Source organism: Podarcis melisellensis (genome assembly GCF_964234715.1).
Source record: "Podarcis melisellensis genome assembly, chromosome: 3".
NCBI lineage: Eukaryota > Metazoa > Chordata > Lepidosauria > Squamata > Lacertidae > Podarcis > Podarcis melisellensis.
Window position 1 is genome coordinate 53290934 of NC_138530.1, and position 15777 is coordinate 53306710.

General features: G+C 40.3%; 1 protein-coding gene across 3 annotated transcripts in view; it reads right to left on the reverse strand.

Annotated features, from left to right (window-relative positions):
• SYTL3 (synaptotagmin like 3) overlaps window positions 1–15777 on the reverse strand; it is a 35719-nt gene that overhangs the window by 3440 nt on the left and 16502 nt on the right. For 2 of the 3 annotated variants that reach the window (XM_081905713.1, XM_081905712.1), the window contains exons 8-15: window positions 11000–11127; window positions 10364–10501; window positions 9656–9834; window positions 7065–7167; window positions 5181–5351; window positions 4491–4617; window positions 3359–3467; window positions 845–1050 (exon numbers count right to left, since the gene is read on the reverse strand). In XM_081905713.1, coding sequence (XP_081761839.1) covers window positions 845–1050; window positions 3359–3467; window positions 4491–4617; window positions 5181–5351; window positions 7065–7167; window positions 9656–9834; window positions 10364–10501; window positions 11000–11127 — 1161 coding nt within the window. The remainder of the gene's footprint in view (window positions 1–844; window positions 1051–3358; window positions 3468–4490; window positions 4618–5180; window positions 5352–7064; window positions 7168–9655; window positions 9835–10363; window positions 10502–10999; window positions 11128–15777) is intronic. The other variant, XM_081905714.1, reaches the window with a different exon arrangement.

The following is a 15777-nucleotide window of genomic DNA, read 5'->3' on the forward strand; positions in this document are numbered from 1 at the left end:
TTGGCGTTCCCCTGTGACATCCTCCTAGTATACTGTATGTTCTAACTGGGCCAGAAGGCAAAGTTCCAATGCTTGTGTTGATTGGCTGTGCCAGGGACCAATAGGGTGGCTATCAGTGTGTTCTCCAAAGCTTCCTTTTAAGGTAGTATGGTGGACTTACGTGCCCTATTTCCTATGTTTAAAAATTCATCACACGAAATGGTCCTGCTGAAGGGAGAAGTATCATATAATAAACCAGAGCATTCACATTAGTGTGTGGACTCCTGAAGCCCATCAGATGCAATTTTTAACTTCACCACTTTTTGAGGGAGTTATTATTTAAGTGAGGCTTCCAAAGGACTGAGCATCTGCATGAATGCTCCAGCTCACATGGTATCTCCTCAATGTAGCTATGGCAATGGGACTACTCTGTGTAGATATTTAAATGAATGAAATGGGGCTGTGGATCTCTGGGCCCGCTTCCTTTTCATGTATGTATGGCCAGGGTAGTTCTCAAACAGCTATGAATCAAGTCACCCCTGGTTTGAATATCATAAATTCACTGAGACCAACCTCAGACCTCTACTCCTCAAAATGAAGATAAAACTGCCCTCTCTTTACATGGGTGCTGTACAAATTACAAGAAGATAATATATGTGATATGCTCTGAACAGACTTGAAGCTCTGCATAAACACAATACTTAAATTGAATTACTTAATTCAACACACGTGTTGAGCTGGGGTGAGGAACCTGGGGTCTTCCAAATGTTGCAGGACTCTTGAACTCTCAATAGTAATGCAACACTGTGCTATGTGGGGTGACTGTGATATCTATCAGCACAAAAGTCTCATTTTTTCCACTTACGTTTTCCGAGTCTTGCACCGCCCAAGAACTGATCACGTAAACCAAACGATGCTTGATCCCAGACAGTTAAGTCCAGACAAGATTGCTGCAGCTGAGATGCGGTAACCCCATTAAAGACAAACAAGTGGTTCCATTGTGGCTGTGCTTGTTTCTTCAGCACAGGAGTCCTTTGTTTTAAGTCACGTTGCCCCAGGATGCAAAGGCAGCTTCCCAAAGAGAAAGTTAGAAACCATTCAGTGAGATTTATGACAGGGAAAAGGTGAGGGCACAATCCAGCTAAAGTTATGCATTTTCAGTCTCCTTGATTTCAGTGAGGAAGTTGAGCATGCCCCATTTGAAAGCAACAGGGACTTTAAAGTGCTCAACTTTGACTGAACTCTGCCCCTACTTTGCAGAACAAACCAGTATCTCATGGCACCTTGAAGTCTGACATTTATCGAGGCTTGAGATACAATTAATGCAGGCATCAAATGAAGCAGGCGCTAGCCTACAAAGGTTCATACTACAATTCATGAATTGTTAAGGTACCAAAATACAATGCCATTTTTTTCTTGCCACTGACTAACTAACGTAACTACTCTTCTTGAATTACTTCAGGAAAGTTTTATAAAATACCTTACAATCCTTCAATTCTGTTGGTCTTTCTGTTTTTACTATAGGAGACTTTAAATAAAGCAGGGGAAAGGAACCTTCCTCCTGCCAACCTAGCAGTTTGAAAGCACGTCAAAGTGCAAGTAGATAAATAGGTACTGCTCCGGTGGGAAGGTAAATGGTGTTTCCGTGCGCTGCTCTGGTTCGCCAGAAGTGGCTTAGTCATGCTGGCCACATCACCCAGAAGCTGTATGCCAGCTCCCTCGGCCAATAAAGCGAGATGATTGCCGCAACCCCAGAGTTGGCCACAACTGGACCTAATGGTCGTCCCTTTACCCTTTACCTTTAAGGAACCTTCAGTGCATGGGCATAATTAAACCTGGCACAGATCACAGTTTGGCCAGAGAGGCAGTTTTGCAGCTTTTCACCAAACCTTGCCCACCAAACCTTGCACATGATGTCATAAATGACATTGGGTGGGCAGATAAGGGCATGGCCACAAAAGAACAACCATGAGCTTAACGTGAGCTCTTGACTACTCCTTTGCATGTAGGGCTTACTGACAACATCAGTCAACTGATCAGTTGATCCCAGCTCATCAGGCTGTACTAACTGTACTAACTACCAGTACAGGGAGCCCCTTTGAACTTTGACAGGTGGGCAGGGCCTTTTGTCTGTTAATGCTGGAGGGGCCAGATTAATCTGGCCCCTGGCTGGATCCAGTTCCCCACTCCTGAACTAAGGTCTTGTCCCTCATCCACACCCACACCCACACCCACACCCACCCACCCACCCACACACACACTTGTCTTCTTGACTTTGGCAGTTACGAGGCTGTACCATTTTGGGGCTGCTAATCACTACAATTCTTACTGGGCAGTAGTACTGCTTCTAACCATTTCCCCAGGGGTAGCACACAAGGACCTGCATGGACAGGTACCATTCCTGTGCCACAGTACAGTGCACATCATCCCCCATCTCTTGGCAAAAGCTCTTTGCCTTTCATGACAAGTAGCTTCAGGGGGATTTTGCAGTGAAAAGCAGCGGGCAAGAAAAGAGTTAAGCACCTCCTCATTCTACTGCATCATTAGCTATGCCCAATTGTTTTTCTTTCCTTTTTTCAAAGAAAGTGTCAGGATTCTGTTATACATGTTTAAACTGGCTAAACTAAGTCTGGGAGGAAGGGAATACTAAGGCTATGAAAGCAGTCTCCTCTTTATATTCTCCCATACAGACAAGGCCGGCGTTTCTTAGAAATGCATGTCTGCCAGCCTTTTGGCCAAAATCAGGACCTGACATGCATGCGACTAGAAAGGAATCCAGCCTCTGGAAGAATGAAGCTGCATGCTCCTGGCAACTCTCTTTGCAGGAAGAAGGCAGCTATATTTTGCATCACTTACAGTTACTAGCCAACTGAAGATTTCAACCTTGATCACACCTTTATCTTCAAGGCCTTTTTGGTGACAAGGCGATGCTGCCAATTGATATAACATTCTTATCTTGTACATATTTTTACTTCCTCCATCTCAGACATCTGTCAACTACAAGCTAACCACCATGGTCACTATATCTTTTTGCATTTTAAACCCAAGTCACAGAATTAGACCAATCTTGGGCTCACTCTGTGATGCCCAGAAATATTCTGCCATGAAGATGATAATGTCTACAATCCAGCTATAGTTAAACAGCTTTAACGCCATCATTTTGACAGGAGATATTTAAGCCCATACTTAACTATTCCCACTGAAATGAGAAGAATTGCAAAGGGTGTACCAGTGGTTTGTTGAGCATAAGGTTAAGCTGCACACACTTAACAGTTACCTGATTTTACATATAAGGTTTTCTCTTAAACTAACTTTCAAAAAGTTTAATGCATGATAAATAATAAAACAATTACATTTTAAACAGCATTGCAAACCATACCCTTTAACAAATGTGTTCAATAGGCCATCAGGTCTTAGCATAGGCAAGTTGTGGGCTCCAAGAACTAGAAGTTGAAGCTGGTACTCAGGATGTGCTTTTTCTTCCATCCCTGAAAGAGGGCAGAAACCCGCAGAGAGTCATCACAGTGTTTAGGGTAAAATGTCTAGGTTCTATCAGCTGCCATTACTGTGAGCAAGGAGATTATGAAAAGAAGACCAAAATGCTACAATGTCTTACAGACTAACACAGCTCTCCAAACCCCCAATCTGCCATGCTAGAGGGAGGTTTGGAGTGGAAGTGTCCTTTCATATAGCCGCACCACTGGCAAGAGAGTTTTGTTGATGAGGAACACTCCAATGTGCCCTCCCAAATGGCAGACAGTGGAGATTCCAGAAACAGAGTGCTGCAGGAGTGTGGAGAGAAAGGGACGGGCTGGGCAGGCACAGGATGTGCTGGATCTTGAGCGGGCCCTGCTGCTGTCAGGAACAGTCCTGATCTGGGTCTCTTTGCTGTACCAGCCAGGAGCTGGCATAGTATTTTTCCTGACCCCACCCACCTTCCAGTGCCAGCAGTGAAACAGTGATGGCTAGGCTACTCCATTGAGACCTACTACTGCTAGTCAAGGGTTTGGATTGCTCCCTAAATAGTTCAGTGCGGGGGCAGCAAATAAAAAGTGGGTACCTGCACCCACACACAGCACTCAGAATCACCCACTTTAGGTGGTTGCCTTATTCTCTCTGATAGTAGGGCAAGTCCTGTGCCAGAGATGAATTAAGACTAATGACTTCCATCATAATCCATAGAATCATCAACACTGCTAGAAGCCACATCACAAATGGTGAATGCTATGCAAGAGCTATTTGGCAGTCTAAATCCCTAGAGTGATAAAAACCTAAGACCCAGGGACAGAGGGCTGAGTATATGTGTTGTTGCTGTGCCCCATGACAGCCATTTTGTGTTTTGCCACACACCCCACAGCAGCCATTTTGTGACCGGTGCCCACAAACTTTCCTTAAAATTCCAAATATGTCCACTGGCCCAAAAAGGTTGGCGATCCCTAAACAAGTGAATGTCACTTTTGAGGACTTTACATAAACTGACACAGAGTTTTAATAGCAAAGTTAATACATACGGTGCTTTGTATTTTCTTTCCCATGCTCACCATATTGGAACTTGTTACGTAGGGAAGGTGAAACCAGCTTTGCACGCACCAGAAGTTCTCCACTGTACTGGAGTACATTATCTCCAGGCTTTTCGGGCTACACAGAAGTTGAGAGAAGAATACACACAAACATAGTTGACAGCTTGTGATTGCCCTGTGCCTTTCCTCTCTTCTCATAATTAATTCATATAATCAGTTGTGACATTATTCTCAAATGATAAAACAGGTCAAGCCTGAAAGTCTACCTGCAATAATCACAGTTATTAGACACTAACAGGAATAACTGATCTCATATTTCAATGACCCATACTATAAAACTGAATAAGCAGCTAAACTTTCATCTAGGGCAAGACCACGGATCCATAATTTTCTTTTTGTTAAAAATATAGTGACAGGTTAGGATGTGACTCGAGGTGACTCAGCTATCAGGATGAATGTCTAAAGACTTAATCAATTTCTTTGATGACACTATCCATCTTATTATAGTGGACAAAGTAAGTTTGCATCAGAATGTTGGGATTTAAAAGCATACACTGTATATTCATATGCAAACATACTTCTCTCTCTCTCTCTCTCTCTCTCTGTGTGTGTGTGTGTGTGTGCGCACGCGCGTGCATGTTTGCTGGAAAATATGTAGCTCTAATACAAAGCTGGAGTTACCTTTGCTTTGAGTTGATACCAGTTGAATGACTGAGTTGAACTGTCTTCAAAATCCCAAGATTCAAATGGGATCACCACTTCTCCAAGGAATACTTGATGTCTAAAAGTTCCAGCATGCCATACAGATATTTGCAGTTGTCGACTTTCCAGCTGCGAGTATTCAATCTTGTACTGTAAGCATCAAAAGTACCACAGTGCAATGCATAAGACTAACATATTTTTATGAAGTTGCAGCATTAAAATCTGCCAGATTAATGATGGAATTCCCTCTGCTGTATAGCTATTAAAGATAAATGAGTGCTGTGCTCCAGTAAGATCAACCCATTGTGGTCTACTCACCTGGTCAGTTAATGTTTTAAAAGAAATCTGCCCATGTACTTAATCAGCATCAAAGCATGCAAATATCTTCTGAAAGTTCAGAAATCAAGTACAATTCCCTCCCTCTATGATATAAGGATGAGTATCCTGAAACACTGCACTGATGCATCACAGCAACAGCTAGTGGTACTGACTTTTCATAATGCCTTTTAATGTAACAGTTGGATTTTTTTTTTTAAGTTAGCAAGTTCAAACAGCAATGTTTGAGACATTCATTGTGAAAAGAGGAAGCTGGCACAATAGATTTTAATTCCTTTCAACTTCATAAATATTCCATCCAAATCATGATTCACTTCCTTTAACCTTTGAAAGAAGAGACATTTGCTCAGGCTCTTAAAAGCAAATAGTTGTCCTTTGAACAATACACAACCTTATTTTGGTTAGGATTTTTTCAAGTCCAGTCTATATAGCTCTGGCCACATCATAATTCAGAAGACAGGCAGCTATTTTAATAGAGCTATTTAAAGGCCAGGCTGATTCTGATATATTGGAAATATATCAGTATACTGATGATACCCAAGCTCAGTCAATCCAAGTTATGCAGTGAATCTGTGCAAGTGCTGTGCTGGTATCTGGAGGTACTAATGGGCTGGATGAAGGCCAATAAACTGAAGGTGAATCCAAACAAGATGGAGGCACTTTGGGTGGGAAATTAGGGAATAAACCTGTCAGGATGTGGTTAAACTCCTTCTGGAGAAGCAGGTCCATAACTTGGGGGTACTTCTTGATCCAGCTTTGTCACTTGAGACCCAAGTGGCTTCCATGGCTAGTAGTGCCTATTGCCGACTTTGGCCAATTCACCAGCAGCGCCCCTTCCTGGGTCAAGATAGCTTAGCCACACAGTGGCCCATGTTCTAGTGACTGCTAGGTTAGACTTCTGCAATGTGTTCTACATGGTGCAATCTCTGAAGATGGTCCAGAAGCTGCAGCTAGTGCAGAATGCTGCCACTAGGCTACTGTGTGGTATGAACAGCCAAAATCATATTACACCTGTCCTTCAGAAGTTGTGCTGGTTGCCTATTCACTACTGGGTTCAATTCAAGTTACTAACAATAGCATATATTGACTTAGGTCTCAAACACTTAAAGGATAGCCTCCTCCTATATACGCCTATTTGGCCAGATATGGGGAAGGCCCTTCTCATGGCCCCATTGATGGGCACAGCCCCATGTATAGAGCTATAGGATAGGATCTTCTCCATGGCAACGCCTCAGTAATGGAACTTCTTTTGGAGATATGATTCACAATCTCTTCACAAAGGCATTCAGGTGAGGACTGTGGGCCAAATGTTTATTTTAACCTACTCCTGAACTGTTTAAATGCTTTAACTGGGTGACTGCTATCAATTTTATATGTGGTTTCATCTTTCAGTTAAGCAACATTGATATCTCCTTCGCAGGAAGCTCTGCTTCTAGATCCACTAAAAGCAGGAGTTTAGCTGTGCACAAGAGCGAGGGTGAGAGTGGGAAACGTAGAAATCTGGATTATAAATGTTGCTTAGTGTACCTTTAATGTTTCTTGGAAGGTTGGATCCAATGTGTTCTTTTTCACAGAGGTCTTCCGTTTACTTTGAGAAGATTTGTCAGGCAGCAAGCGAGTCTTGATGTACCTTGCAAACAGAGATGGAAACAGCAGTTAAGAGCCGAAGAAAGAGAGGGAGAGGAAATGAAACTACGTGCTTCCTACTACTTAATCTCTGTAGCATTTACCGGTAATTTTTTTTCTTGCAGCATTTTAGGCCTTTCTACATTATCAGCTTATTGTTAGCTGCACACATCAATATATATTCCCTCAAGCTAGCTGTTCCATAAATATTACATTTTTCTGAGCCTTCAAAATGTAGTCTTTTGCACCTGAGGAAGAATAGAAGATTACCCCCAGCTACCACTGAGGGAATTCTTGTGCATCCATGATGATTTGTGCCTATGATGCTATTGGAGCAGTTATATGCAAACCCCCTTTTAATACTGCTTATGCTGCCAAATGTTTTGGGGCAGACATACTGCTTCATTTCCAGTCTTGTACACCCCATAGTTTCCTGCTGAAATCCTGTAACTTTTCATACCACAAAATAACCCAAAGTGGTTGTTATTTTGTCCTGCTTTCATTGAGTTACAGTGTAAGAGGGCTCCTCTAAATGGCAATAATGCACACCCAGGATCACACTCAGTCAGTACAGCAGGAGACTCTTAATCTCAGGGTTGTGGGTTCAACCCCAACATTTGGCAAAAGATTCCTGCATTGCAAGGGGTTGAACTAGATGACCCTTGTGGTCCCTTCCAACTCTACAATTCTGTGATTCTAACTAATAAAGCAGAATGAAGTGTGGAAAGTCCAGTATAAAGTCACCACTAATGCACATCTTTTTGCATCAGTGCCATGTTGCAGAATATATTCACACACCAGAAGCCACTGATCTGGAGGAGCTCTGAGTTTCTTTTTTTTTAAGTGTGCAGGTGCAGAATTCCCCACTATTACTCAACCCAGCACTATCATACAATCCTTTTATTAAGCCTGCCCCCTCCCTTACAGATTTGTTTTTTTAAAAAAAGATTTCCCCCTCAGCAATGCAAAGTCAATTTCTGAATCTGTTGTTATTTTATTTAACTTCCTTTTGTTCCTGTTTCTCCTATTCAGGGCCTTCCACACTTGCATTATGATCATCTTGATGGCCTGTAGGTTTGTATGAAGACCAAGTCCGTTTGGAAGGGCTCGTTTGATCACCTGGCAATGGAACAGATTCAGCACCAAACCCTGGGAAAGTGTTAGGGCAGTTTTGAAATTCCAGAATGCTTTCCCCATTCTGCTCAAAGGATGACTTAACATGAAGCTCAAGTGCTACTCATTACACACATGCTTCTTAAAAAGCAAAACATCTTGCTTTAATCCTAGCTTTAGCATAGTCAAGGAGTAGAAAGGGCTCTTGAGGTTCAACATGACTACAATCCTGCAATTAAAGTCAGAATCTTAAGCACTTATTCCAGAGTAAACTCCATGGAACTCAGTGGAACTTATGCCCAAGTAAAAATGTCTGTGGCTGGGCTTTAAAGCTCTCTGGGCTTAAACAATCCTCAAAAAGATACTTCCAGGGAAGTCCAGGCTAGACTCTACTTGATAAAAATCCATTTCCCTGGAAGTAATTTCTACAGTTTCACTTCTTAAAATCATTACAACAGCCTGTAGCCCCCTGATGGTCAGTAAGAGTTTGCAGTGAAATAAACTTCTGCAACTACATCCAAGCATACCTAGAAGTGACTAAAATATCTGCATTGATCTGTAACCTCTCTGGTTTCTAAACAGCATGGGAAATAGTTGTTTTCCCCTTCTGCTTGATGAATGTATGTATGTATGTAAACAATGAGGGACGTGGGTAGCGCTGTGGTCTAAACCACAGAGCCTAGGACTTGCCAATCAGAAGGTTGGCAGTTCGAATCACCACGACGGGGTGAGCTCCTGTTGCTCAGTCCCAGCTCCTGCCCACCTAGCAATTCGAAAGCACATCAAAGTGCAAGTAGATAAATAGGTACCGCTCTGGCGGGAAGGTAAACGGCGTTTCCATACACTGCTCTGGTTCGCCAGAAGCAGCTTAGTCATGCTAGCCACATGACCTGGAAGCTGTATGCCGGCTCCCTCGGCCAATAAAGTGAGATGAGGTGGGATGACAACTAAAGCCTGTATGAAGGACAAGAGGCAAAGTGGGTCATGCTTCAACCAAGAATATTTATGTTGGATGTTCACACTTAAAAATTGCATTGGACAATGGAACCAGACTGGGGAAATTGTTTGGTATAGACTTTTGTTGTTGTGTTATGGCCCTCTGTCAATTAAAAGAAAATATAAATAATCTACCTATTTTCTTTTAATTGACAGAGGGCCATAACACAACAACAAAAGTCTATACCAAACAATTTTACATAATGCAATTTTTAAGTTGTCATCCCACCTCATCTTTTTGGTAGCCATTTATATGAAAACTGAAAACCACTCCAAAGAAGGAGGGAGGGATGTTTGCAGGAGTCAAAGCTTCAAGCCCCAATTTTACTTGTATCAGAATTTCATGCCACAGGCTTTGGAAAGATAAGCCTAGACAAACTTACGGATTGCATTTTTTCTTTTTCTCCTCTCCATAAGCCAAGTTCTTGCAGGCTCTGATATATACCTCTAAAATGCCAGATTTGAAGAGATATCTGATGGCAACCTCTATCTCACCACTGACATCAGCTTGCTCAAAGTTGCCAGCCTCAGTGCAAGTGCTGTTAATGCTGAATAAACTACCCTGTAATGAAGAAAATGAATTAATACAATGAAAAAAGACATAATTGCTTGCTCTATAGGGTTAACAGTGGTGCATGATAATGTAAGAGCCTTGAAATATTACAACCATCTTCATTTCTTTAATAACAACAACTATTATTATTGTTATTGTTATTATATTTGTACTCCACCCATCTGCCATCTTTATCATAAGATTCTTCGTGTTTCTGGAATTCCCCAAAGATAAGCAATATGTTGTCCAATATAGAACATCACTGCATTTCTCTGTGAATTTTCCACTGTTAGATTACAAGCAGTGAATTGCTAAGCTTCTACAATCTAACACAGTGACAAAAAAACTGAGTTAAGGAAGAAATGTGTGTGTGTGTGTGTGTGTAATATCTATAACTTTCTTAAATTAATTTTCTATAATTTCCTCCCTTAACTGAGTTTTCTGGTCACAGTTTTTGGTTAAGAGTTACTTTTCCCTTAAGCTGTTTGCATATTTCCTTCCGTAGTGAACATAGGATGAAAACAGGATCACTACTTACACTTAGTTTTCCTGAAGAAAATAGGTCACTTATGGCACTGGATGGAATTAGCTCTTCACTGGATTTCCTTTTGGCAGCAACTCCATTGACACCTTGATCTCCACTTATGAGCCGTTGAAGACTTGGGGCATCATTTACCTGTAGAGAGATGTACTAATGGGTTTCTATTACTTTCCTCAATTAACTGTTCTCTGAAAATAGCTGCCCACTCCAGCAAATTGCAGCAGGTACAAGACATGCACTCATGCAACGTATTCTCCCATTTCAAAGGATTACCCCATGTACTTCAATGGAGGAACACAGATTTGCAAGGATATTCATTTACAACCATGGTTACCCCTCCATTAAAGTTCATAGGGCAACTTGCAGTTCACATGGACACTTCTTCTGATTTACATTCACTAGCCTTGGGGGGATCAGTGGGAAGGGAAATAAAACAAGTAATTCCTAATTATAAATCATCACAATCAAGAAAGGAGAAACTATGTGTATTTTATTCCATTCAAAGAATCTTCTGTGTTTTCAGGGAGCAGAATTAGCAGAGTTTACTTTCAAGTGCAGAAAGCTAAGCCCCGTGTGTATATTTGCTTGTAAACAGGCCTTTAAAATATACTGAATGTATATCCAACTGAATACCCTGGATGAAATATCAATGGCAGTGTCAGAAAGGCTTCTCCTCTCCTTCTTTGGATCCATTGCTTGCCCATAATCTGTTGTTAGCAACCCTTTCTCAGCTGTCATATCATTCTGGGACTTTGATATTTCTAGAATTAATAAAAGGAGAATTAAAAAAACAAAAAAACCCACCAAACATACTCAGTTTGTTTATGAAGTTCATCTATGGTCTTGTACACTACTTTGTACTATGCAAAAGATAATATTAGATTCATAACTGAAAGCATGGCTGATATTTATGATACAATGAACATACAAAATTGAGGTGTGAAGGAAGGGTTAGGTTTTCAAGACCTGATATAAACCTACTAATAAAGAAATCAAAGTATTGCCATAAACTGGGAATGTACAATACCCATATTTCCCCTAGGATTAGTCCCATATAGGTGAATAACATTATTTCATTGTATGTAATACTGTCCTTGTCACAAAGAATATCAGAGACTACATGTCATTTTGATACCGGAAGACAGGGCCTTGAGCACTTTTAAGTCCACAAAAGAAAGGAAATTCTGAGTCATGTCTGACTTATGAAACCATTCCATCATTACCCTTTATAACAATCAATATTTGTTTACCCATTGCTTGCAGTAAATGGCCCATGAGACACACAAACAGTTAAATCAAATCTGATCATCTCCTGTAGGAAATGAAACATGTCTGTTTAGTTATTATTCACTGTCTGTGCCCATAAGGTGGGTTGAAGCTGAGGGGCAGCTGCTGGTGGAGCAGCATATAAAAGCTTCTGCTTAGAGCCTCTCCACAAAAACACAAGGTCAGATATTGTTTGATGCTCTGTTGACATTTCCAACATGGGTGATACTGGAAAAGAGCTTAAACATACTGAAGTACAAAATGCAGAATTGATTACAGAACTGAACCAATGAGTGTAAGAGCAGAAAGTGTATTATGTCCAACAATCTGTTTTCTACAGCAAGCTCCTGTATTTGTTATAACAATGAATAAAAATGTCAATTGCAGGGAGGGGAAATCTTGTTCCAGACATGCTCTTAGGCAGTGTATGAGCGATACCTTTCAAGCACATTCAAGGCACATTTCCCCCCTCAAAGAATTTTGGACACTGTAGTTTGTTAAAGGTTGTTGGGAATTGTAATTCTGTGAGTCTACAGTGTCCAGAATTCTTTGAGGAGAAAAATTGGCTTTGCATGTGCTAAGATACAGGATGTATGCAGCCTTAGAGAGGCATATATGCAATCTTAATTTACAGGACAGCATTGGAATTTACATTTGAAGAAACTGGCTGGAATACATCACATTAGGTCACCTCAGCTTTGAACACAACACAGCTAGAAGTTAGTTCCATTTCAGTGGAACACAGTGCTTCAAGAAAGGGGTTCTCTGTTACTGACAACTTTGATGCACAACAAGCCTGGAGTACTGAAAACAGGAATAATGCTAACTGCCATTACACTGCAGTAGTACCTACTGTAAGTTTTCAAGTTACACATAGGGTAGTTATACATATGGGTCACATTCAGTGTTTTTCTAAAAAAATGTTTAGGGGTACTCTCATTTTCCTACTCATATTGAAATACTGCCCCTCAATGAGGCCAAACCTAGATTCACAAAATGTTTAGGAGTATGCGTAACCCTGTGTCCCCCCAGAAAAAAAGCACTGGTCACATTGCATAGTGGTTTTCAACCAGTGTTCCACAGAGCCTGGGGTTCCCCAGAAGTTTATCTTGGATTACTTGACCAATAAATAAAAAATAAACTCCAAAACCCCACACTAAGAAAAACAGCTTGTCCTCCATTATCAATTTTTCATTATCATGTAAGAGATGTGACTCCATCGCGATGAATGAACTAAAACAAAGAGAAGTGAATTTAAGATTCAGACAGATTCCGGAGTTGCAAAATGAAAATATAAAAGAAAGACTAATAAAGGAAGTTGCACAGTGGATGGAGCTAACGGAAGAGGAGGTAGCAAGGACAATACAAAATGCATGTAGGATGAAAATCAAATCAAATAAAGCAAGAAAATTCCCAGGCGATTGCCTAGTCACTTTTAAAGACAGAGACATGAGAAATTTGATTCTACAAAGGAACAGAGAGAAGAGACTGTACATCGATGGGAACTATGTAATTATTTTTAAAGATGTACCAATAAGGCTGCTGAAACGGAGAGAATCCTACAAACCACTGGTGCAACTACTCAAAAAGAACAGGATAGATTTTCGCTGGGAATTTCCGGAGGGCGTCTCTTTCTTCTACAAAGGAGTTAAAAGAAGATTAACAAACCCAGAGGAAATAGGAAAGTTTACCAGAAGATATAAAGAACTCCAACAAGGGGAAGAGGAACTGAAAGGAGCAGAAGGTGGAACAAGACAGAGGGCAGATTCAGAGTTGGGAGAAGAGGAAGAACAGAACAGAAGAAAGTTAGAGGAAGAAGAGGAAGACGAAGAAGAGGAAGAAGAAGAAGAAACAGGAAGAGTCTAGTACATAACTAGCCGGGGGGGGGGGAGGAGAAACAAAGTAAAACAGAAAATAAAGTAAAATGACGTTAAAGTTATGGAGTTGGAATATTAATGGGATGAACGATAAAAAAAAACGGAATGGTATAGAGCGTGTGTTAAAAAAGAAGAATTTAGATATTATATGCCTCCAAGAGACACACATTGCAAGGAGACATAGGAAAATAATGATTAATAAAAGGCTAGGGAATGAGTTTGTATCTTCAGATAAGGGGAAAAAAAGGGGTGTAGTACTATATATAAAAAACAAAATTGAAGCCCACCAATTATTTAAGGATGAGGAAGGGAGAATAATCGCGGTGCGCATCAGATGGCAAGGTGAAACAATGATAATCGTAGGGATTTACGCCCCTAACGGAAACAAGACAGAATTCTTTAGCTCACTGGAGGAAAAGTTATTCGAATATGCAAACCAAAAAATCATAATCATGGGAGATATGAACGATGTGGTCTCAGTAGAAATGGATAGATTAAGAAAAGCAAAGAATAACGAAGGGAAACTACCTAAGACATTTTTTACGTTGATTAAGAACTACAACCTCATAGACATATGGAGATTAAAACACCCTCTAGAGAAACAATTCACTTACCATTCGGAACCGAATCAGTCGTTCTCAAGGCTTGATCAAATATGGATATCGAGTGAGCTGACACCAAGAATAAAGAAAATCGAAATTCAGGCCAAAGTTCTAACAGACCACAACCCAATAGAAATGGAGATGAAGGGAGTAGAGGAACGAACTTTTAGATGGAGATTAAACGATAACCTATGGGATGACCAAAAATTTATAGAAAGAATTCGAAAAAAATTAGCGGAATACTTCTGGGACAATGTAGATAAAGGGGTGAAAATAAGTTCAGTATGGGATGCTAGTAAAGCCGTAATGAGAGGCCTCTGTATTCAACAAAATGCACTGAAGAACAAAAACAAGGAAAAGAAGTCGAAAGAGATTTTGGGACAGATTACGGAATATGAGCAAAAATTGATTAAAAATCCAAATAACGAAAAGATTATGCAGGAAATAAAATCCCTTCAAACCCAATTTGCAATGATGATAAATAAGGAGGTCGAGTGGAATATTAAAAGGTTAAGACAAAAAAACTTTGAATTTGCAAATAAGTCAGGAAAATGGCTTGCGTGGCAAGTCAAAAAAAGGAAAGAACAAAACACAATTAGTAAAATAATAATAAACGGAAAAGAAACAACTGACCCGAAAGAAATCAGAAAAGGATTTCAGGATTTCTATGAGCAACTGTACAGATACAAAGGAAGGAACAATAAGAAAAAAATAGAAAGATATTTAAAAGGAAAGACGGTGAAGAAGATGTCTTCAGAACAAAAAGAACAGCTAAATGCCCCAATTTGCAGAGAAGAGGTAGAAGAGGTGATAAAAGAGCTAAAAAGAGGAAAGGCCCCAGGCCCAGATGGATTTACATCGAGCTATTATAAAGAAATGAAGGATATTTTAATGACACCGCTAATCGATGTAATGAATAACATATTGACAGAAAAAGATATTCCCGGTTCTTGGAAAGAGGCCTTTATTACAATTATTCCAAAACAAGACTCAGATTTAACCCAAATTAAGAACTACAGACCCATTTCCCTATTAAATACGGATTATAAAATCTTCGCCGGAGTTCTTGCTAAAAGATTGAAAAAGATACTAATAAAATTAATCCATAAAGATCAAGCGGGCTTTCTACCGGGAAGGTCTATAGGAAACAATACAAGAAGTATAATCAATCTCATAGAGTATTTATCTGATAGATGTGACAAACCAGCAAGTTTAATTTTCGTGGATGCGGAGAAAGCTTTCGATAATGTAATTTGGGACTTTATGTTAAAAAATCTGGAAGTCACGGAAGTGGGACAAAAGTTCTTAAACGGGATGAAGGCAATTTATACAGAACAGAAGGCGAGACTGATAGTGAATAACGTTATTACTGAGGACATAAAAATATGCAAAGGAACAAGGCAAGGGTGCCCGCTCTCGCCCCTACTCTTTATAATGGTTCTGGAGGTGTTATTGAATGCAATAAGACAAAACAAACAAATTAAGGGGGTGACATTAGGCTCCAATGAATATAAGATTAAAGCTTACGCAGATGATGTGGTCCTTACGGTGGAAGAACCGCTAGAAAGTATAAGGGTGATTTTGGATGAGATGGAGGAGTTTGGGGAGCTTGCAGGTTTCAAACTGAATAAGAGTAAGACCAAAATGATTATTAAAAATATGGATC